This window comes from Xyrauchen texanus, chromosome 29, assembly GCF_025860055.1.
Source record: "Xyrauchen texanus isolate HMW12.3.18 chromosome 29, RBS_HiC_50CHRs, whole genome shotgun sequence".
Lineage (NCBI taxonomy): Eukaryota > Metazoa > Chordata > Actinopteri > Cypriniformes > Catostomidae > Xyrauchen > Xyrauchen texanus.
In genome coordinates this window covers 16,329,697-16,352,651 of record NC_068304.1, presented here as the reverse complement: position 1 = coordinate 16,352,651, position 22,955 = coordinate 16,329,697, and the positions used below count along the sequence as shown (strand labels likewise).

The following is a 22,955-nucleotide window of genomic DNA, read 5'->3' as shown; positions in this document are numbered from 1 at the left end:
AAAAAGAACGAGACACCTGTGTTCTGTTAATTAGTTGCACTGCTTTTTTAAATCGCAGGTGTCACAAAGATCAGAAAAAATCAGGCTGTAAAGAGCACTTCATGTGACACTTCACGGTAGTACAGTGTTTTTTACCTTTTTTCCCATGCCTTGTTTAAACCTTGTTTACTGTTATGATACTGTTACGAATGTTGCCTACGATGTTTACTTAAAATACAGCATATTGCAACAAATTTGCTTCCTTGGAAATTATAAATACAGAATGGTTTCGGGTTAGGTCGAGTACAGAACTGGTGAGGTCTGGTCACACAATCTCCAGTATGGGCTTCATTTTAAGGCCTGAGCATATGCAATAATAGGACTCTCTCATTCCCCCACCACCCCTGTAATACCCTCTACTCTTCTAGGAAGGCTTTCTACAAGATGTTGCAGAATGGTTGAAAGTATTTGATTGCATTCAGACACAAGAGCATCATAGAGGGCAAGCACTAATTTTGAGCGATGGGGCCTGGCTTGCTCCCAGCGTTCCAATTTATCCAAAAGGTGTTCAAGTCAAGTCAAGTAATTTTTATTTGAATAGTGCTTTTCTCAACACATCATATCAATGCAGCTTTACAGAAAATCATGCATTAAAAAAAAAAAATGAAATTGTAATATCTATTAAGTCTTAGAGTCATCATTGTGTAGTTTGATTGTAAATTGTGTAAAAAAAATACAAATATTTAATAATTATTATATTTTGAACCCCTGTGAGCAAGCTGTAGGCAACTGTGGCAAGGAACACAAAACTCCATAAGATGTTGGTTAATGGAGAAAGATAACCTTGGGAGAAACCAGACTCACTGTGGGGGCCAGTTCCCCTTTGGCTAATATCATGAATATAATGCCATTAATATATAACATAAATATTTGTTATTTATGTCCAGTGCAGGTCATTGTTTAAGATTAGTAAATTAAGTGTTAAGGTCCAGTGTATAAAAAAAATACATAAAATTTTATGAACTTTAAGATTAATGACTAATGCCTTTGAAGTTCATCCTGGATTAACTGCAGAAGTTATTGCTCGAGGTAAACTGAAATAGTCAAACCTGTTAATTACAAAGGGGTGTCCACATACTTTTGATCACATAGTGTATGTATTTCTACCAAACACTGCAACAAGTAAAAGCATGTTGTTCTGGAGTAGGCTTGTAGTATGTCCAACTTAATTGTTAAAAAGTGAAATTAGCCCAGTTTGATTCTAGAGTCTTGGCCATAATAGCCCACCTGGAGCAGAATAGCAATGTCAATTAAGATCTGCACCGCACCACACACTATGAACTGGGTGGGGCTTTCATTGATCACAAAGTACGTAGTCTTAAAGATGTCACCAGCGGTCCACAGAAGCACCATCTTTATGCTGAAAAAGAGAGAGAAAGAGTGAATTTTACTATGCATTCTTAAAAAGTAGAAATAAAAAATTCAGTGTCCATGGTGCCATTTTTGCGAAATATTGTAACACGGTTCATTACAAGTATTGTGGCAGCTCTGAAGTAAAATATCTTCAGAGAGCGCTAAAAGCGATTGCTAAAATGTTCTATCAAACAGATACAGTTTTTAAGATTAATGCTCTATCGAGCTTTAAATCAACAATACGTACCTCTCTTCCCTAAACCATAAACCTAGACCTAACCAATAGTGTAATGAAAAGCAAATGTGAGATGAAAAATGCCATTTCTGAAGCAACCATCATTTTGTGGCGCTTCTAGGAGACTTTAGGCTTACATGTTGACTTGCATGCTTTTAAGGACTCGTACCCTGGTTCTTTGCATCTCAAGTGCAATGCTTTATCAGTTGAGCTTCTGTGCAATTATAAACATTAGAACAAGCTTCTAAATGTAGTTGGTTATATAATGCAAATGTTAAAATGTATCACCTTACAAGTCATGAGCTATAATAAAAGTTAAAGTAAAAAAAAAGTAAATCAACATAATGGTTTCAAAATAAAACAAAACTGACCTCATCCCAATTGAGATGCTTTGGCAAGACCTCAAGAGAGGGATTCACACTAGACATTCCCAGAATATTGATGAACTAAAACAGTTTTGCAAAGAGAGTTAGTGCAAAATCCCTCCTGACCATTGTGCTGGTCTGATACACAATTAGAGGAAACATTTGGTGGAGTTTATTGCTGACAAAGGAGGGTCCAGTTATTAAATCTAAGGGTTCACAATCTTTTTACACTCTGCATTGTGAATGCTTACAGTGCATTTAATCAAGACGATAGTGTATCAGTTATTTGTTTATGCTGACTGTGTTTGTCTATTATTGTGACTTAGTTAACTATTATGTAGAAATCTATTGTAAATCCAATGGTTCACATACTTTTTCCTGAAACTGCATATAAAAAGTTCCTCAGCATTTGGAAATAGCCCCAGTCAGCTATTTAAGTTCTAATAAATGAATCTCATTCTAAACCTTTTAAAGGTGTCAACAATACATCAGACTAATGTATTGTGCAATGTCCCATCCAAGCCTCAAAATATTCATATATCTGTATATCTCACACATTTACAAGGCTCTGAAGTCTTGTGCAATTGAGTGCAGGAGGGTGCAAATATCAGTTACACATTATTGAATCTAGAGGATGCAATTATTCAACTTGCATAAAAAACATGAAGGGGAGAGGCAGAAGATAGACTCAATGGTTGCACTGCACAAACCCATTTCCTAGCTTCTGGTATATAAGCCCTCATAAAACTCCCTCAGGTCTGTTTGAGACATTTATGGAGAACAATTTTCATTCAAATTTCTCCTCACCTGTGACATCTGAGAAGTCACCTGCTTTATATTAGCCAAAGCAGGACCAAACCTCCTGCAGGATGCTTAAAGGAGATGACCAACTGAGGCACAATGGTTTGTCATCCTTCCCCCCAGCAAGTCATCTATGACAAGCAGAGAAAAGTAACTGTAGGATTATCCACGAACAAAACCATCAAATGAACACAACACCACATTCCACAGATCAGAGAGATCACCCACCAAGCCATTAGAGTGTTATACAAATGTATCTATAGCACCTAAATTGCTGAAAGAGACCATCTCTCCCATGCCTGCTTAATCTCAAACTATGGTTTGTAATAACAGAGCTGACCAATAAAGAAGATCCTTCTTTGTTCCACAAACTTAAACCCTCTGTAAGACCAAATGGCTAAGTAAAACCTTGTGACCTTAAATGCATAAATCCATGGCCATATCAGGAATCGGAGACTTGTCTATGACTTTTTATTTTGGACAATGATTAGTCATGAGATCCTCATGAGATCCTCATTATTCTGCAAACACTAACTAAAAAGGAATCCATGAATGTTGTACCTCGATTAGTTAACCCTCTTAAATGTACAGAATGTATTTAAACCCACAATGTACATAATACCTAGCCTTACTAGATAATTCTGAAAATGACTCCATGACCTGTGATCACCGTTATAACTGACAAATTAATGATTAGAGCCTGATGTAACTTTGAAAATATACGTAATTATTTGTAATCAGGGATTTTAATGTTTTGTTACATACACATATAATATTCATGAAAGAATGTCATATTTAGTATGCAAATGCTTGCATGTTTACATAGAGAATGTTGATGACAATGGATGTCATGTCTCGCACCATTTTCAAGATATAAAAGTTCATGATTAAACATGCACTATTTATGAGCGGGAAGTCCCAAGAATCCTCCAAAGGATTGTAAATCAACTCTGAAAAGTCAATTCTGATTGGCTCAGGACAGCTTTAGTGTGCGGTCAATTTCAGTTCAAACTTTCCTACCCAAGGAAGAACTTCCTCTTATGCTGAACTTCTCTATTGCAACGCTCTTTTGGAACCATCGCTTGCTGCTTCCAGATCCGCTGTGCTATGTAGAGTCCAAGGAAATCTCGGGACACAAAAGTCCAGAGGGACGCTCTGCTCTACAGTTCACACACCCAACGGGAGTCGCGAGTCTTCCTTGCAGAGGGCCTCACTTCAATGCCCACTTGATCAGCCATCCAGACAATAACTATCCACGATCATAACAGAGTCCAAGACATTTTCTTCAAACGCCAAAGAACCAAGCAACACAAGAAACGCAACGCAAGGAAACGCAACGACACGCAAGTACATCTCTAGACTTTTGCTCAAAGTGCTGGTGTATTAGTTGAATACTTTGGGTAATCCGATTGAAAATAAATTTAGACTCAAAGAAGGATAAATGGTTCTTTCAGTATTGTCAACAGACTCCGTGAAGTTCATTTTAGCTGTATTGATCATTTATTTCACATTCACATATGTCACTTTACTCACCAACCTGTTTCATGTTGTATGTGTTAGATTAGCCTATGTTTAGAATAGCAGTAAAGTTTGTCTGCATTCAAATATGATTTGACAGTGGTATATTTTGAAAAATATTCTCATTCCTGTTTTTAAAAGATTTTGCTTCAAAGTACCACCTAAATATGTGTGATATTATTTTCAATAAACCATGAGAATAATATTACTCCAATAAGTGAATTAATCATAATTGCCTTATCAAAGCTAATTCCTCACAATAGAAATTGTGAGCAGATACAACGAGACGTTGTATTACGATTTTAATGGTAGAGAATTTTATTCAGACAAATAATCTAGGTATTTGAAATGTAGCTTTCTTATAATGGTTGGCGAACGTGACTAAATCCATTACAAATTTCCTTACATAATAATGATGGTAGAATAAGGACACTTTAATTTAATGCCTAGCTCACATACTGTTCCTACATATAATGGTGTAGAATTGCGACAATTTAATCCATACCGTGTACATCTACATCAACCAAATTTCTTACATAATGCTTTGAAAACATCCAGAGAGAAGCCAAAGTGTTCACAGGTAGGGAGAAACACTGTGTTCTCTGTCACCAAAAACACCCCGTACATCCTACTTTTCCCAGTGGTATTTAATGAGTTCATTAATTTCATCTGTGAGGAAAGTGGGAAAAAGATGGCCTATACACTATACAGTACATCAGCTGTCACAGACAGAGAAAGATGGGTTTTGGACTTCCCACCCTGCTGGCGTTCATCCCGACAAGAGAAATTCACAGCGCCAGAGAAGCAAACAACTAGAGTAATGAAACGGTACATTCTTCTTTCTTGTCTCTTTGATGATGTTACCCATCTTCATGTGAAATCATTTTTTATCATTATATTGTTTACATATATTGTTTTTTGCACTGTTTTGGTGTCACAGGAAGATTGTAAAATGAGCATACAGGAACATCTTCTGGAGGCCATGTGAAATATCATTACCAGCTGCTTTGCATTGTTAATGTGCGCTGCTATGGACACTGCTCAGCTAAATCAAAAAGATTAGGCACCGTGTTATCATGGTCTTGGTCATGGCACACTTAAAGTTTGTGGCGCAGGAAATCAAAAGGCATTTTGTACCCCTATTCAATCGAGTTCTGTGCCTTGGCTGGGATATATGTTGACTGCTGTTAAAACTGACTCTAGCAATGAAGTAACTCACTAAATTACCACATAAAGTGTCCACAATGAAACATCATGGTATTTGTTTACAAGTTAAAACCATCCAAGTATACAACAAATGCACAGTATATAACAAGTAAAGTTCATGGTAAATATAATATCTGTGATTCAGATGAGGGGGTGTAGCATGATGGGCCTTCTCCACAATAATATGTTTTTGTTTGAAAACTCAATAATTGCACTATGTTTTAGTCTCTCCACATTATAAAGCTGTTTTCATCAACCAAAAATGGACCATTTCAACAATGCTCTCCATTACAGCATAATTTGGAAAACAATGGCTTTAGGAAACTGAAAACAAAATTGTCAAAGGAAAATGCATTACTGTGGATGTGGCTCTAGCCAGACTGAGTTGTTGTTTTGAAAGCATTATTATGTAGCCGTTTTGTAAGAGGGCCAAATTGAGCATTCCAAAATGAGAATATTAAATGCTTCCGGCTAAAACTTTGGATACCCTTGACTGAATTTGTGTTTCTCATGATCTAAAAGCCTTATAATCTTATGGTGTATGTCTAATTGCTTGAAATTTGTTTTGTAGACAAATTTAAATTGCCATAGTATAAATATGAATAAATATGAATATTTCATTTTTTTTTTCAATGAATGCTCCTTCATTACTGTTTAAAAAGAATACCAGATGGATACCTCATGAAGTTGGTTGAGAGCCATTGGTGAAGAGCTGTAATCTAGGCTAAGGTAGAAGTCCAAACTTTTGATTAGTATGGCTTCATATGATGGATCCTCTGAGGAACTGGCTGAGCAGTCAACGTAACTTTTAATAACTAATGAACAAAACACAACATAAAACTGCTTTCCAGCAACACACACAAATACACACACACACGTTGGTGCAGCTATCATTATGAGGACTCTCCATAGACAAAATGATTTTTATACTGTACAAACTATAGATTTAATGCCCTAACCCTAACATCACAAAAAACTTTCTGCATTTTTACATTTTCAATAAAACATTGTTTAGTATGTTTTTTTAAGCGATTTGAATCATGGGACACAAGAAATGTCTTCATAAACCACATTTATAACAAAACACTCTTGTAATTACCAATTTGTAACCTAAAATGTCCTCATAAACCACTCAAACCCGACCACACACACACACACACACACACACACACACAGACTGCTACATGCATCTCTCTCTTGAACTGGCATCACCGGCTTTCTATTTCCATTTTTTTTTTTTTTTTGGGCCATCTTTAACTCTCTCCAAGCTCATTGGGCTTATTCAGTGCCAGGCGTCCATCATTACGGCCCGGCTACATCCTCCTCCTTATCACAGTACTATATATATATAGACAAAAACAGCTTGTACCATATGTTGGTACTCTATATGTCAATTTCCAATGAAAATGTCCTATGTGATATGCTCTTGAAGAAAATGTCTTCTACAATGTCTTCGTCAACCTCCATCCTTGTTTTTCATTGCTTTATCCCAGAGACAAACTCCAAACATCATTAATTAGTATGAAACATTAATGAGGTAATTATGGGGGCGGGTCAGCTGTACAAGAGCACTGACGACATCACTGCCATATACTGAATACGGAAAACCACTTAATGATTCTCCATCTTCCCAAACACTAACTTAAACACAAAAAACAAACCATCGTGAAAACAAACCACCTTCTTTCCTCTCTTGCCTTCTACTCCAAGGCCTTTTGCGGATTGACAGCAGATAAAAGAAATGCTCAGCAAACAACGAGCACTGCTCCACGGCCTGTGGGAGAGGTAGAACTGATTATTGCATTGATTAGGAGAACTGAGGCCACAGTTACAGCACTCCCAGTCCACACTGAACAGCCCCCGCATTCAACACTGACAAGACTACAATTGATCCTCTTCAACCTGACACACTCATCTCTACACTGAGAAAGAAAGAAAGAAAGAAAGAAAGAAAGAAAGAAAGAAAGAAAGAAAGAAAGAAAGAAAGAAAGAAAGAAAAATTGAAAATGATATTCTATTGTTATTCGGAACCCGTTTGACTTTCTTTCTGCTGCACATTCTATAGCCTACATACAGTATATAGCGCTTAAAGTCTCATATGAATCCTTTATTTCATTTTTTTTAACTACAAGCAATTTATATTGTAACATTTATATTTTTTAAACTTTTTTCTATACAATGTATAACAAAAAATATTTTTTTAATAAATACATTTTATTTAATAAAATTATAAAATTGCTTTTATTTTTATATGATTAATTTATTGGAGTGTCTGTTTCACCCCAGTGTAAATAGCATTTGCCACACAGGACAGCTATTTACACCCCAATAGTCTGGTGGAACCACATAAATATATGACAAATTAAGGTGGCATGGGGTGTAAAGACTGTCAATCGCACTCATTCCCACATGAAAACATGGTTACTCTAGTAAAACTGAGGTTTAGGGGTTTAGGGGTAGAGGGGTAGAGGTTTATGTAGTGTGTCTATGGGACTCTGTAAGTGTCACAAACACCGACGAGGGCGTCTCTCTCCCTGCCCAGCGGCGATCGCACTCGCCCGAGTACTAATTGCCCTGATTGTTCCCAGCTGCCTCTCATTACCCCTGTCTATTTAAACCATGCCTGTGAATTCCCTCCTCGCGAAGTCTTGTTAGCCCCGGCCACATTTCTGAGCGTTCTACCCGTTTTCTTGTTTATCTCGTGTACCAGTCTAGCCTGTTTCTCCCGACCTCGATAGTTTGCCGCCTGCCTAGTTTACTCTGCCTGTTCTCCGCCCACGATCGTTCGCTGCCTGCCCTGACCCACTGCCTGTTCTAGTTACAAGCCTGCCCGTCCTCCTCTCACTGTGTGTGCCTGCGGACCCCGTCTGCTCGTCCCGAGTTGACACCTCCCCTTAAACCGCACATGGATCCCAACCAGCCCGAGTCCTCATCACAGAAGACTTCGCCGCCCATCGATCCAGCGGTTATCGCCCGCATGTCGGAGGAGCTTGCTACCCAAGCAAATCTATTGGCCGCTCAGCAGCACCAGCTCGGAAGACTCACTTCCGCCATGGAAGAGATTATGCGCACCGTTCAGGCTTCCCACCAAAAACTCCCGGCGCCTGCTTCCGTGCCCGCAGCCGCCGCGCCTCCGCCCAACCTCGCGTCCTCGGTTTCACCGGGCCCCCCCTCTTCCGCCAGCCCTCGTCTAGCGCTTCCCGAGAAATTCGACGGCACGCCCGCCAAATGCAGGGGCTTTATAATGCAATGCTCGATCTTCCTTTCGCAACAGCCAATGCTGTACCCCACCGATGAGAGCAAAATCTTATTCGTCAGCTCAGTGCTCACTGGCCGAGCGCTCGACTGGGCGACAGCGGTCTGGACCAACCAGGGGTTCGCGCAATTCACATTCGACTCATCCATGCAAAGCCTGATAGATGTGTTCGACCACCCAGAGAGCGGAAAGAGCGCCGGGGAGCAGCTGCTGGCGCTCCGCCAGGGAAATCGCACAGCAGTGGATTACGCCCTCACTTTCCGTACCCTCGCCACACAAACCGGCTGGCTCGAGAGCACCCTGAAACTCCTCTTCCGCCAGGGGCTGAATACGGACCTCCAGTCTGAGCTGGCCTGTCGCGACGAGGGGGTCTCCCTTGATCAGTTCATCTCGCTGGCCGTCCGTGTGGATAACCTCATCCGCTCCAGGCGTCCGGGCAGACTGACCTTGCAGCCCGCGCCGACACCCCAGCATCCCGCAACCTCGGAACCCATGCAACTCGACCGAGCCCACCTGACTCAGGAGGAGAAAGAGCGCCGCCTGGCCAACCGCCTCTGCCTGTATTGCGGCCAAGCCGGACACGTCCGTGCAACCTGCCCGACGAGACCACCCGACCCTCAGCACCCCGGGGTGAGTTTACTGCTCTCTTCCTCTTTAGCCGGGGACTGTCTCGAAGTGCCCGTTAAGCTCAGCAATCCATCATTCAGCGTGAACACCCAAGCTATGATAGATTCTGGTGCAGCGGGAAGCTTCATTGACGAAGGGTTTTGTAAACGGCATAATATTCCCCTAACGGCTTGCCTTCCTCCATTAACAGTGGCAGCGCTAGACGGTCGCCCCCTGGGCACAGGACGTGTGACCTACACCACCTCCGACGTCCTCCTGCAGGTGGGCGCACTGCACACTGAGACCCTGCGCCTAAACGTCGTCACCTCCCCCCACCATCCAGTAATCCTCGGCTACCCCTGGCTCAGACTCCACGACCCACGAATCTCCTGGCAGACCAACCAGATCGCTCAGTGGGGGACTCACTGCTCGACTAGATGCCTGAGGACCGTGATTCCTCCCACCTTGGGGGGCACCAAGGTTCAGAAGGTCTCCGACGTGACCTCACTTATACCCCATGAATACACCGACCTGAGCGAGGCCTTTAGCAAAGCCAAGGCATCCCTTCTACCGCCCCACCGGCCAAGTGACTGCGCCATAAAACTGAAACCCGGAGCCTCGCCACCCCGTGGCCGAATCTTCCCCCTGTCCGAGCCTGAGTCCCTGGCCATGAAGTCCTACATCGAGGAGGAGCTGGCCAAGGGGTTCATCCGGCCTTCCACTTCCCCGGCGGCAGCCGGATTCTTCTTCGTGGGAAAGAAGGACGGCTCCCTTCGTCCTTGTATAGATTACCGGGGCCTCAACGACGTTACTGTCAAATTCCGGTACCCCCTGCCCCTAGTGCCCGCGGCCCTGGAACAACTACGAACCGCAAAAATCTATACCAAGCTAGACCTAAGGAGCGCCTACAATCTGATCCGCATCCGGGAGGGAGACGAGTGGAAGACCGCCTTTTCCACCACCAGCGGCCACTACGAATACCTGGTTATGCCGTTCGGATTATCCAACAGTCCGTCCGTGTTCCAGTCCTTTGTCAACGACATCTTCCGGGACATGCTCAACCGATGCCTTATAGTGTACATTGACGACATCCTGATCTACTCCAACTCGCTCGAGGAACACGTGAGTCAAGTCAGAACAGTGCTCAAGCGCTTAATCCAACACCAACTCTACGCCAAAGCCGAGAAGTGCGAGTTTCACCAGAGGTCGGTAGCCTTCCTGGGGTACGTGATTAGCCCAGAGGGAGTGGCCATGGACGACAACAAAGTACGGGCCGTCCAGGAGTGGCCCCAACCCACCACGGTGAAGGGGCTCCAACGCTTCCTGGGCTTTGCCAACTTCTACCGCTGGTTCATCAAGAACTTCAGTACCATCGCCTCTCCACTCACCGTCATGGTAAAAGGGGGACGAACTAGACTCCACTGGTCCACCGAAGCCCTCCTGGCCCTAGCCCAACTCAGGGAGCGATTCACCACCGCTCCCATCCTGCATCACCCAGACCATGACCTCCCGTTTGTAGTTAAAGTGGATGCCTCCAACAACGGCATAGGCGCCGTGCTCTCCCAGCGCCAGGGCGGCCCACCGAAACTATTCCCCTGTGCCTTCTATTCCTGTAAACTCACTGCCGCCGAACAAAATTATGACGTCGGCAACCGCGAGCTCCTGGCCATTAAAGCCGCCCTGGAGGAGTGGCGACACTGGCTGGAGGGGGCCAGGCACCCTTTCCAAGTACTCACCGACCACCGCAACCTCGAATACCTACGCTCAGCCAAGCGCCTCAACCCCAGACAAGCCAGATGGGCCTTGTTTTTTACCCGATTTGATTTCACCATCACCTACCTCCCTGGATCCAGGAACACCAAGGCCGACTCGCTCTCCCGGCAATACGAAATCGAACCCCAGACAACCACGGTCGAACCCATCGTCCACCCGGCGCTCATCCTAGCCCCCGTCCAGTGGGACATCATGGCCGACATCGCCGAAGCCAGTGCCACTGCCCCGCCTCCTCCCGAGTGCCCGCCGGACCGGACATTCGTGCCCCCCAGCCTCCGGGAGAGAGTACTCCGCTGGGTACATGACGCCCCAAACTCCGGACACCCCGGCATCACTGCCACCACACGCCTCTTGAGAAACCGCTTTTGGTGGGAAACACTCTCTGAGGACACCGCTGACTTCGTCCAGAGGTGCCGACCGTGCAACCTAGCAAAGGTCCCCAAGCAGTCGCCGGCCGGACTTCTTCAGCCCCTGCCTACACCTCGGCGTCCCTGGTCCCACATAGCAGTGGACTTTGTCACCGACTTGCCCCGTTCCCGAGGACACACAGCCATACTCACCGTCGTGGATTGTTTCTCAAAGGCGTGTCGCCTCATCCCTCTTCCCAAACTGCCCACCGCCCTGGAAACCGCCGAACACCTCTTCCAGTATGTGTTCCGTCTCTACGGCCTGCCGGAGGACATCGTCTCGGACCGGGGGCCCCAGTTCACCTCTAGGGTTTGGAAAGCCTTCTTCCGCCTTCTAAATGTAAACCTCAGCCTCTCGTCCGGCTACCACCCTCAGCACAACGGCCAGGCAGAGCGCCTCAACCAGGAAATCACCAGGTTCCTACGCACCTACTGCCATCAAAACCAGTCAGAATGGAGCCGGTTCCTCCCATGGGCTGAGTACGCCCAGAACTCCCTGCTCAAGCCTTCCACCAACCTGACCCCCTTCCAGTGCGTCCTGGGGTACCAGCCCCCACTATTCCCCTGGTCCGGCGAGCCATCAGAGGTCCCCGCGGTCAACGACTGGGTCCAACGCAGTGAGACAGTATGGGACTAGGCGCACGTGCACCTACAACGAGCCATGAACCGCTCCAAGACCCAGGCAGACCGACACCGCCGACCTGGTCCAAACTACACTCCTGGCCAATGGGTTTGGCTATCCACCCGCGATCTCCGTCTCCGCCTGCCCAGCAGGAAACTCAGCCCCAGGTATGTAGGTCCCTTTAAGATCCTCAGAAAGATCAATCCTGTCTCCGTTCGTTTACAACTCCCCACTGATTACCGCATTTCTCCTACCTTCCATGTTTCCCTACTCAAACCGGCCGACCCCCCGAGGGCAGACGAAGAGGGTACCCACGGCCCCCCTTCCTTGTTCCTAGACGGCGAGGAGGCGTTCCAGGTACGAGAACTACTTGACTCAAGGCGACGCCGAGGTCGGATCCAGTACCTGGTAGACTGGGAGGGGTATGGAGTGGAGGAAAGATCCTGGGTAGACACCGACGACATCCTCGATCCCAACCTCATCACCGAGTTCCACCGAGCCAACCCGGAAAGACCGGCCCCTCGACCTCGGGGAAGACTCCGGCGCAGGTCTCGTCTTCGCGTCAGGAGCCGCTCGCGGGGGGGGGGCTCTGTCACAAACACAGACGAGGGCGTCTCTCTCCCTGCCCAGCGGCGATCGCACTCGCCCGAGTACTAATTGCCCTGATTGTTCCCAGCTGCATCTCATTACCCCTGTCTATTTAAACCATGCCTGTGAATTCCCTCCTCACGAAGTCTTGTTAGCCCCGGCCACATTTCTGAGCGTTCTACCCGTTTTCTTGTTTATCTCGTGTACCAGTCTAGCCTGTTTCTCCCGACCTCGATAGTTTGCCGCCTGCCTAGTTTACTCTGCCTGTTCTCCGCCCACGATCGTTCGCTGCCTGCCCTGACCCACTGCCTGTTCTAGTTACGAGCCTGCCCGTCCTCCTCTCACTGTGTGTGCCTGCGGACCCCGTCTGCTCGTCCCGAGTTGACACCTCCCCTTAAACCGCACATGGATCCCAACCAGCCCGAGTCCTCATCACAGTAAGACTAAATAGACACAATAAACACACTGCAGTGATGCTTGTGTACTGTATGTTAGTATTTAAATATGGGTGGAAATAGTATCTACCATTATTTGCACTGGGGTATAAATAGCAAAATATGCACCCCTATGCAAATGGATCTCTATCCAATCACACTGGAGATTGTAAATGCAATCAAGATTAAGTATATACAGATATTATCCGGATAAGAATCATGCTAATGTAAGGTGTACAGGGGACCGTACTTCAACTGTGCACACCTGCTGAATTGAAATAAAAATAAAAAATGAGTACAAAATCTTGAGAATGTGTCACAGGAAGTTATGAACCATTCATGGGCTCAAGACTCTTCAAATATGGCTATGAGATGCCAACCTCTACAGAAAAAATTAAGAAATATGCATGCAGACCGATCCAGCTGACTAAAACAAGGGAGAGATCTGTTTCCACCAAACAAAAAGGAGGCAAATGCATGAAAAAAGGCAGAATTATCTTCAAGAAAGTAAACAAAAGTGAGAGGGTGAAAGAGAGAAAAAAGTGTAACAGAAGAAATGATAAAGACATTAAAGCCCCCCAAACCAGTTAGAAGTTTCACCAACAGCTGGCTGACAAACATGAGACTGACTCACAGATCATTGATAAAAAATTACCCAAGCAAAACAGCTGAAGAATACATACAGCACAGCTGTGAAGTGCTTTGAGTGGCAGTAGAGATTTCGAGAGCCCTTTAAATCAGTAGGGTAGAAAACAATGACAGTCCTGTGGTCCATGACAAGTGATACATTTCTGCTTCTCTATCCCAGTGGTGTAGCACACAAACCCATTGAGAGGTATTCTAAGTCATACAAATTAGCATCTCAACTGGTAAAACAGATGGCGTGCTCTTTCGCTATGCCTTTAGAACTCCAGAACTCTTCTTTATTCTCTTTTCTTTCTCCTGTTCCTTTCCTCCTCTACTATGTTGTGCTTTGCCCTGGAGCATCTGTGAATCATTCTGTTGCGGAACTGGCCCTGGCAAGCCATGGCAGCTAGCGGGTCCTTTAATTCAATCACACAGCTCAGGTTGATCAATGGGAACTATGCAGGAAGCCGGCATACTGTTGCTCACGTTGGGTCATTTGGGGATACAGTCCAATTGCTTTTTCTCCTCTAATTAACCCAGACACTGCAGCCAACCACTGTGAGGGGAACAAGACCACTCACAAAGTTGTTTGTTTGCCTCTGTGTAAAAGCAACAAAATGATTTAGACATCACCATCTAAAAACTCAAAATTTAAATTAAATCTTGCAAATATGTGCTTAGGAGCATCATCACTTTAAGGTGGCACTTTAACCCTCAGAGCCCGACGGCATCGTCCACGACATCACACGGCACCTCCGATAAATATTTATATAATTTGATGAAAGTTTTATCGATTTTCTTACCGTTTTTTCCAGCAGAAAGCTAACGAGCTAGCCATCACGGGGGTGTCTTTGGTGTCTTTGTAGCCTTTACAGAAGGTTTTCTATCCAGCCCGGAACTTGTGCCTCTTTTCGGAGTTTTTCAGCAATAAATCCAAACACTTACATCCAAGATTTATCCACTTGATGTCCATAATTTATCAATTCTCCATCATTTTTGCCGCTAGCTCGATGATAGCTGCCATTTTGGATATCACATGATGCTTTGCGTGAGGTTGTTGACCAATGACAGGCTGATCCGTCTTCCACGTTGGTGTGCGTCATTACGCATGAACCAAGCTCTGATATTGTGGAGAGAGAAACGCACGGCAAAGTAGTTTTGAGGAGAGAGAGAGCGCACGGCAAAGTAGTTTTGAGGAGAGAGAGAGAGAGAGAGCGCCAGCAACAAAGTGACCATGTACCTGTGCCAACATCAGACCAAACTGAAACCAGCAAGAAGGCCTCCTATGGTAGAAGGCAATGTGTGAACTGCAAGCAGACAAGGCAGGTCAAACAGGCCACCCCTGGAAATGCAAAGCCTGTGATGTGGCCCTCTGTGTGATTGCTGATAGGAACTGTTTTGAGGCTTGGCACCAGTGAATGAGGCAAAAAACGCCTGGACTTTTTTTGGAAAAATGTAAATAGTTTTGGTTCTGTAGAAGTTACAATGTTTATTCCTGTGCTCCAGGACTCCAAAGACATGAACAAACTGTTTTCCAGAGGAAATTTGCTTAGCTTTTATTTATTTGTGTGTGATTTCAATAAATATTTGAGTGATTCAATTTCCGTTTTATTTTTTCATTTGTCTTTATGGTCCCATAACTTATTTTACATTCAGGTGACATCAATGCAACACAAATATGCTGAAAGTCCAATTTGTCTTGAAAAAAAAGAGGTGTGTCAATTGTCTGTGCACAACAGGGTTGATGTTTTACAAGCTTTTTTAGTAAATAAAACCAGACGGAAAATGAATTGTAAAAATGCCCTTAGGTCTTAAAGGGTTAACAGCCATTGGCTATGTTTGTAATGACATACTACAATATTATTCCTTCAGTATGCTAAATTTATACTGTGCTTGGTATGTGAAAGTTCTTTTTGCACTGATGAATACCTGGATGATCTACTACATTTGCTAAAGTGCAGTATACAACCACAGAGAAGAGTTATCCATTAGCATTCCCATTTATCTCAAAAGTAGTTGCTTGGAAGTACACAGCCTGGATGCAGCCATCTTCGCTTTATGGGCACTCAGTTGTGACTAACCAGTCTATATTAGAGCTCTTTGCAAACTTTTACACCATCCATAAAAGCACACTGCATGAAATACTGTCATCTTTAATGCAATGGGCTTGACTTTCCATTTTAAGTGTAACAATTGCACTAGTTGACTAATTGTTTACATTTCCTTTTAGACAAATTATTTGACTGGATTTCCAAAACAAGTAGCATAAAATTGGATTGAAAATGCAAAGCAATTTTTATTATTTGTGAAATGATAATGCAGAGTTCTATTCAACTCTGAAAGTTGGAAATTCCAGCTTTCTTAGAAAAGTGCATTTGAAATCAGATTTACAACTTGGAAACCCATGCAGAAATCAATGCGGATGCATTATGTCACACAAACGTGATGGCACCAAGGATGATATACAAATGTAATAATAAACACTCACAGCAGGGCTGAACTGGAAAGAGAAATTGGCCTAGGATTTTACATGGCAACTGTCCCAACTGTTGAGCTGTCCTTTTCTGTATATTGCGACGCCATTTTGTGGTCCGTTCTGCATAACGCGGCGGCACATTTTAGCTTATCGCGGCCCATTCGGCATGTTTCGCGGCCGACCCACCGGCCCGCTCAGTTCTCCCGATGGCCATTCTGCCACTGATCGGCCCCAAAGTATATCGGCCCACTGGGAAAATGCCTGGTATGCCAGATTACCAGTCCAGCCCTGACTCACAGCCATTCGACAGCCACACTAAGAGAGTATATCTAAAAGAGAAATATTTCTCTAAAAGAGTGAGCACTGACGGAAAACGTCTTTTTAATGATGCCTTTCCTTCTGTGTGTAGTTCCTGGATGCAGTCGATATCTCTCTGCTTCTGACGACCACGATCGCTGCCTCACGTGTATGGGCCGTAGCCAAGTAGAGACAACGTTCGTAGATGGTTCATGTTCTCACTGCGAGAACATGACCATGGCAACGTTGCGGTCGCAGCTTGGTGTTGAACTGCCTTTAGTCATTCAGGTGAAGAAAATCAGTCCCATTGAAGCAATTTCAGAGGCTCCTGGGGCATATGCTGTCCTCAGTGGCGGTTATACCACTCGGGATGATGCATACGAGACTGCTTCAGACTTGAGTCTTGAGATGGGCATGGCGCCGCGGTACGCAACACGTGGCTATCATGCCGATCTGACACCGTATGTTCAGTCCTTAGACGGCAATGGGCATGTAGCCTCAGGTTACTGGACAGGACCTCGACTGCCTTGGCATATCAACTGCCTCGAGTTACTGGCTGTATTGCTGGCCCTGCGGAGGCTTCGGCTGTTAATCCAGGACAAGCATGTGATGTGCTCAAATATGTGTTTCCCCCAGTGAGCCTTCTTGCACATATTTTGTGCAAGGTCAGGGAGAACGAAAATCAGGTTGTGTTGGTGGCACCATACTGACCCACCTAAACTTGGTTCCCAGAGCTCACGCTCCTCGTGACAGCTCCTCCCTGGCGAGTTCCTCTGAGGAAGTACTTCCTTTCTCAGGCTATCTGCCCAAGGTTCCCACTACTCCCTTTAGGGACCAGGTGGTGAGCCTGCAAGCACTGCCCCAGGAGGAGGCAGACCCAGCATTGTCATTGCTGAATCCGGTACACGCTTTGTGCATCTACTTGGACCACATGGAGAGCTTTAGACCTCTGAGCGGCTCTTTGTCTGTTTTGGGGGTCAGCAGAAGGGAAAGACTGTCTCCAAACAGAGGATGGCCCACTGGATTGTGGATGCCATCACCTTGGCATATCAGGCCCAGGGTGTGCCATCCCTCCTGGGAGTACAAGAACACTCTACTAGGAATATGTCATCCTCCTGGGCTTTGGCCTATGGCACAGACATTGGTAGAGCAGTGGGCTGGGGACACCCAATACATTTGCAAGGTTTTATAATCTCCGGGTTGAGCAAGTTTCGTCCCGTATTTTGGCAGGTATGAACAGGTAAGTGGAGGGCAGCTGACTGGGTGTACCGCTTGCACATAGAAACTTTCCCCTGCTAGAGGGGAAGCTGTGTGCTTTTTCCCCCATGAGAATTCCGGAGCACGCGGCAGGCGAGTTCAGCTGAGAAATTTGATGCTGGGCCCAGTATTTGCGCTGGTATGCCCTGCACTGGGGTAGGTGCTCCACATGTGAGGTTGCCTGTCGTAACCCTATGTGATGTATTTTCCACGGTACGGTTTCCCTGATGGCAAACCTTTGTCTTCCCTCAGGCAGAGCCTCCTCTGTCCCCAGCCGCTGTATTTGTAGAGCTCCTCCCCTCCGGGTAGAATCTACCGCGTGGGCTTCTTTCCACACGTGTACTACTGGTTGGTAAGTCCATGTGACGTATTCTCCACATGTAAACCTCCCCTTTTCCACTTGGAAAAAAGAAAACATTCCCCGACATGAATACTCTGGCCCCAGCTGAATTATTTTACAATGATACAATTAGGAGAAAAAGAAAAGGCAGAACCGGCTGGTGCGGCCTGTTCCCATTGTAAGTACGCCATGTCCCCCTTTTTCTAGGTACGAGGGACCTTGCGATGCTTGTGGGCATTGGGAAGGTTAAGTGGGGGCCGAGTACACTTACTACAAGGCACTCAGTGGCCTGCCTGCACCTTTACTGCCAGTCCACGTAACACAGTTCAGCTGGTTGTGGCATTTTGTATAGGGACCCCTAGTGTCACTACATCGATGCAATATTGAGTGAGTGTGTAACCAATGTCTTGGTTACTGTAGTAACCTCTGTTCCCTGATGGAGGGAATGAGACTCCTGCCACAACACTGAACTACTAATGGCCGGGACTCTGTCTTGGCTCCTCAGCACAAACCTGAATCAGTAGTTGCAAGCCAGCTCCTTTTATACACGTATGTCCGGGGGAGCAAATATCAGAGGTGTTTGGGGCTCCCAAGTGCGACCCCTAGTGTCACTACATCGACAGAATGTCTCGTTCCCTCCATCAGGGAACAGAGGTTACAACATTAACAAAGACGTTTTCTTCTTCACTACATATTATAAATGAGTTATGGTTTTGCTACCTGTATGTGTCCATTTGATGAAAAGATGAGGTAGATCACATGGTCACAAAGACAACAAAAAGATGAATAGCTCCCACTAGTAGCCATAACAGTAGCCAAAACAAACCAGAACAGCTCAATAGCATCTGTGCAAGAAGCATGTAGACTTTTCCCCAGATACTCTGTGCAGGCAAGTTAACTTTACTGCTTCCTTATTTATATAAATACGGGAAAAGATTCCTATGAGCGTAAAACTCCCAGGGGTAATCAGGGCTTCTCAGGGCTCAGTGTGAGCAGCCAGGTCCATACTGAAGCTCGGTCTCTGGGGAGCATCTGGCTGCCTGTCCCTGCTTGTTAAGGAGACAGATTACACCGCTCTCGGCTTCATCAACACAGCAAGGTCCTGATGCTAACTACATTCTTGACTTAGCACTGAGCCCAAAACTGGCTTTCACCCTCACTTCAACAGAGTTTCTCAAACATTTTAGTAATCTTTTTTTTTTCTTCTCTTTTTCTAGAAATTCAGAACTCCTGTTGTGGTGCCTGAATTTGGAGAAATTGAGGTGAAAGACAGCAGCAGCAGGGTGGTGCTTTTTGTTTTTTTTTGTGTAATGTGAATATAGTTTAGTCATTGGCTAATCAAAGATTAGACATTTTGGCATATTAGACAATATAGTTATCATAAGATTATTTTTATTTTTTTTAATTAAATGAATTTAGCAAATGTCAGCTCGAATCTTTCTTACAGCTTTTAAATAATAGCCCAAAAATTTAAATTCTGTCATCATTTACTTCATCATCATTCCAAACCCAGGTTCATTCTTTAGAGGAACAGTGAATTTTAGACTTTATATGCTGAAAAAAAATTTCATTTGCAGGTCTAAATATTCAGGGATTCAAGAAATATTATGAGAGTTACAAGAACCAATGACCTGTGGCATCATTAATGTCAAACCTGGCAGTGTGTTTAAACATACATGGACACAAATGAATAATTAATATTTTGTACTGTTCCTCAAACAAAGCTATCATATGGATTCAGTAGACTTGGAAAATTGTGAACAAGTTGTATGAACTACTTTCATGGTGCAATTTTTTATTTTGGAGCTTGACAACAACTGTCCATTTGACTTGCATTGAATATGTAGCCGTGGAGTGGAGAAATTGCATTTTTTTTACTCAAATCATAATCTAGGCGTGGCCAAAACTCCAGTTCTTAAAGGGGCCATGTCCAATTTATGACTAGAGTTACATTTCAAGAAATGTCTCCACTTGGCTACATATATAAAAAAAGAGTAAATCTACCAAATATCTCAATTTGAACATTATGAGGGTAAGTAAATGCTGACAAAATTTAATTTTTTGGGGTGAACTAGCCTTTTAATGTCTAGCTGAGATCTTTCCTTGCATCAGAAGGAGAGATGAAATGTAATATGTAATAAGGAGGATAATGAGTGTGAATCTGTGTTAGCTGTAGTAGGGAAGATGGGGGTGAGATTCTATGTCCTCTGGGTCATTACATCTTTATAATTAGAACCATCATCAAAGAACATACCAGATCTCAACTTAGTCCACATCTAAGCAAAGGTGAAAGCCATTAGTAGTATAATTCTAAATGTGAATATGAGGACATGCAAACATCTGCAAAGTCCAAAAAGTTTGGAGTCCAAAATTCTAAGATCACACTGAAAATCTGTGATACAAAATCTAATTTAAACCTGGAAAAAAAATCAGAAAATTTGGGGATTTTGAAAACTTTAAAACAAAAGAAACATTATGACGTAATAAAAAGAAGAATTAGATTCTGCACTGTTTCTAGGTAACTAATCAAAGCAAAATTGTGACATTAACTCCTTTGTACAAATGGTCAGAGTGCCATGCTTTCGTTGAAGCACACAAAATTCTCTTTAGAACAATCTCAGATCATGCTGGATAACATGGATCATCAGGTTTTGGACAAACTTGTGGAGCCATGCCAGCTCGAGGGCATATCGTTATTGAAACAAAAGGTCAGCATATCATATTCAAAGAAATTCTGTAAATTGATTTTTCAATAAAATATTTAGCTCAATGTATTATGTTGATATTTTAATGTTAACATTAATAACCTTCCCAACTCCATCCGTGAGACTCACTCTCTGTCTTCAAAACAACTCAAAAAATTACTTAAAACGCATCTTTTCCAAGAGCACTTAACTAGTCACTAACAAAAATAAAATAAAATAATACAAAATAATAATTTGCACTTGTATATGTTTTGAATACTATTCTGATGCTAGTGAAACTCTGTAATATGGCACTTTTGTACCACTGTCTCCTTAAGATGATTCGCTTATGTTTTCCTCTTTTGTAAGTCACTTTGGATAAAAGCGTCTGCCAAATGAATAAATGTAAATGTAATAATAAATAAATAAAACAATATTAAATAAGAAAATGCAAAATAGAAGCATTTTTACTAATGGTCTCAGACATTTGGACCCCACTGAACTGTACGTGCAGTTGTGAGAGAAAACTTTAAATAAAACAGGGTCAGCTACTTTAGCTCAAATTTATAAACAGTGTCCCCAGGCTTAAGATATAATGTAAAATGGAAAAGTTAGAAATGAATTTCTCTAAAAACACACGTTAACTCACAAAAAAGACCCTGTCAAAAACTCTGGCCTTTCAGAACAAGAAAAATGGAGCATGGCCTCTTGGGAGAGGAGAGTCAAAATGTCGGTCCATTACTGTCTATCACAGTCTGAGGCGTGCACACAGATAAACACACACTGCCCTTCTGTTTCTTACAACTGTGTGTCTCTTTGCTAACAGAGGAAAATTAATTTAAATAGTAGCAGAGGTGGACACAGTCTCAACGAGAAGTTCACACTAGGAGAGAGAAGGTCAACATGTGAGATGGGCACTTTCAGAAAATAGTACGAGGAGATGGACTATTTAAACCCTTCAGGTTTAATAAATGTCTGGCTCAAGGGCACAGCGTTGGACCCTCCCATCTTCAGTGGCCCATATTAAGGACCAGAGGGGGGGTATGGATGGCTGGACTTGTTATAGACAAAAAGTGTTATAGACTGATGTAAGACTGACATGTTACCACATTTTTTAACGAATTTTGTGTGTGCATGGCAATACAACACAAATAAATACATATTAACTCTGTTCCAAAACACAGTGCGATGACCTAGACAGCATTTTAAGGCATTATAGGTGCAGTGCTGTTGCAAAGTCTGTTCCGAAAGGAAGGCAGCAACATTATGCTATTTTAAGGCCACGTTTACACTATCTGTTTTTGTTTGAAAACTCAATTGTTTTCAAAAGTTTGGAGAGCATTTTTGGTGGAGGAAAACACTGCTCTAGTGTGGTCAAAATCATAAACATAATCAGTGTGTTTCAAATGAAAATTTAGTAAATGGGTCATGAAATGCTATTTTATCTTCCTGAGGTCCACTTATAATGTCAGTAAAGTTTTTTGCACGAAAACTAAATAATCATTTTCCACCCTGTTTCTGGTCCTCTGACTGAAGTGCTCAGTTTTGGCCTAAGTGTCTCCTTTAAACGCCAAGTAAAAGCCCACTGATCAGCCCTTCAAATTCAGCGATATATCAGATACAGTGAGGAAAATAAGTATTTGAACACCTGAGAAAAATCAATGTTAATATTTGGTACAGTAGCCTTTGTTTGCAATTACAGAGGTCAAACGTTTCCTGTAGTTTTTCACCAGGTTTGCACACACTGCAGGAGGGATTTTGGCCCACTCCTCCACACTGATCTTCTCTAGATCAGTCAGGTTTCTGGGCTGTCACTGAGAAACACGGAGTTTGAGCTCCCTCCAAAAATTCTCTATTGGGTTTAGGTCTGGAGACTGGCTAGGCCATGCCAGAACCTTGATATGCTTCTTACAGAGCCACTCCTTGGTTATCCTGGCTGTGTGCTTCGGGTCATTGTCATGTTGGAAGACCCAGCCTCGACCCATCTTCAATGCTCTAACAGAGGGAAGGACGTTGTTCCCCAAAATCTCGCAATACATGGCCCCGGTCATCCTCTCCTTAATACAGTGCA

The 22,955-nt window shown here is 43.7% G+C and overlaps 1 protein-coding gene across 2 annotated transcripts in view; it reads right to left on the bottom strand.

The window, feature by feature from the left end:
- LOC127623302 (solute carrier family 66 member 2-like) overlaps positions 1-22,955 on the bottom strand; it is an 80,701-nt gene that overhangs the window by 5,293 nt on the left and 52,453 nt on the right. For both annotated transcript variants that reach the window (XM_052097704.1, XM_052097703.1), the window contains one exon: positions 1,267-1,399. In XM_052097704.1, the coding sequence (XP_051953664.1) occupies positions 1,267-1,399 (133 nt within the window). The remainder of the gene's footprint in view (positions 1-1,266; positions 1,400-22,955) is intronic.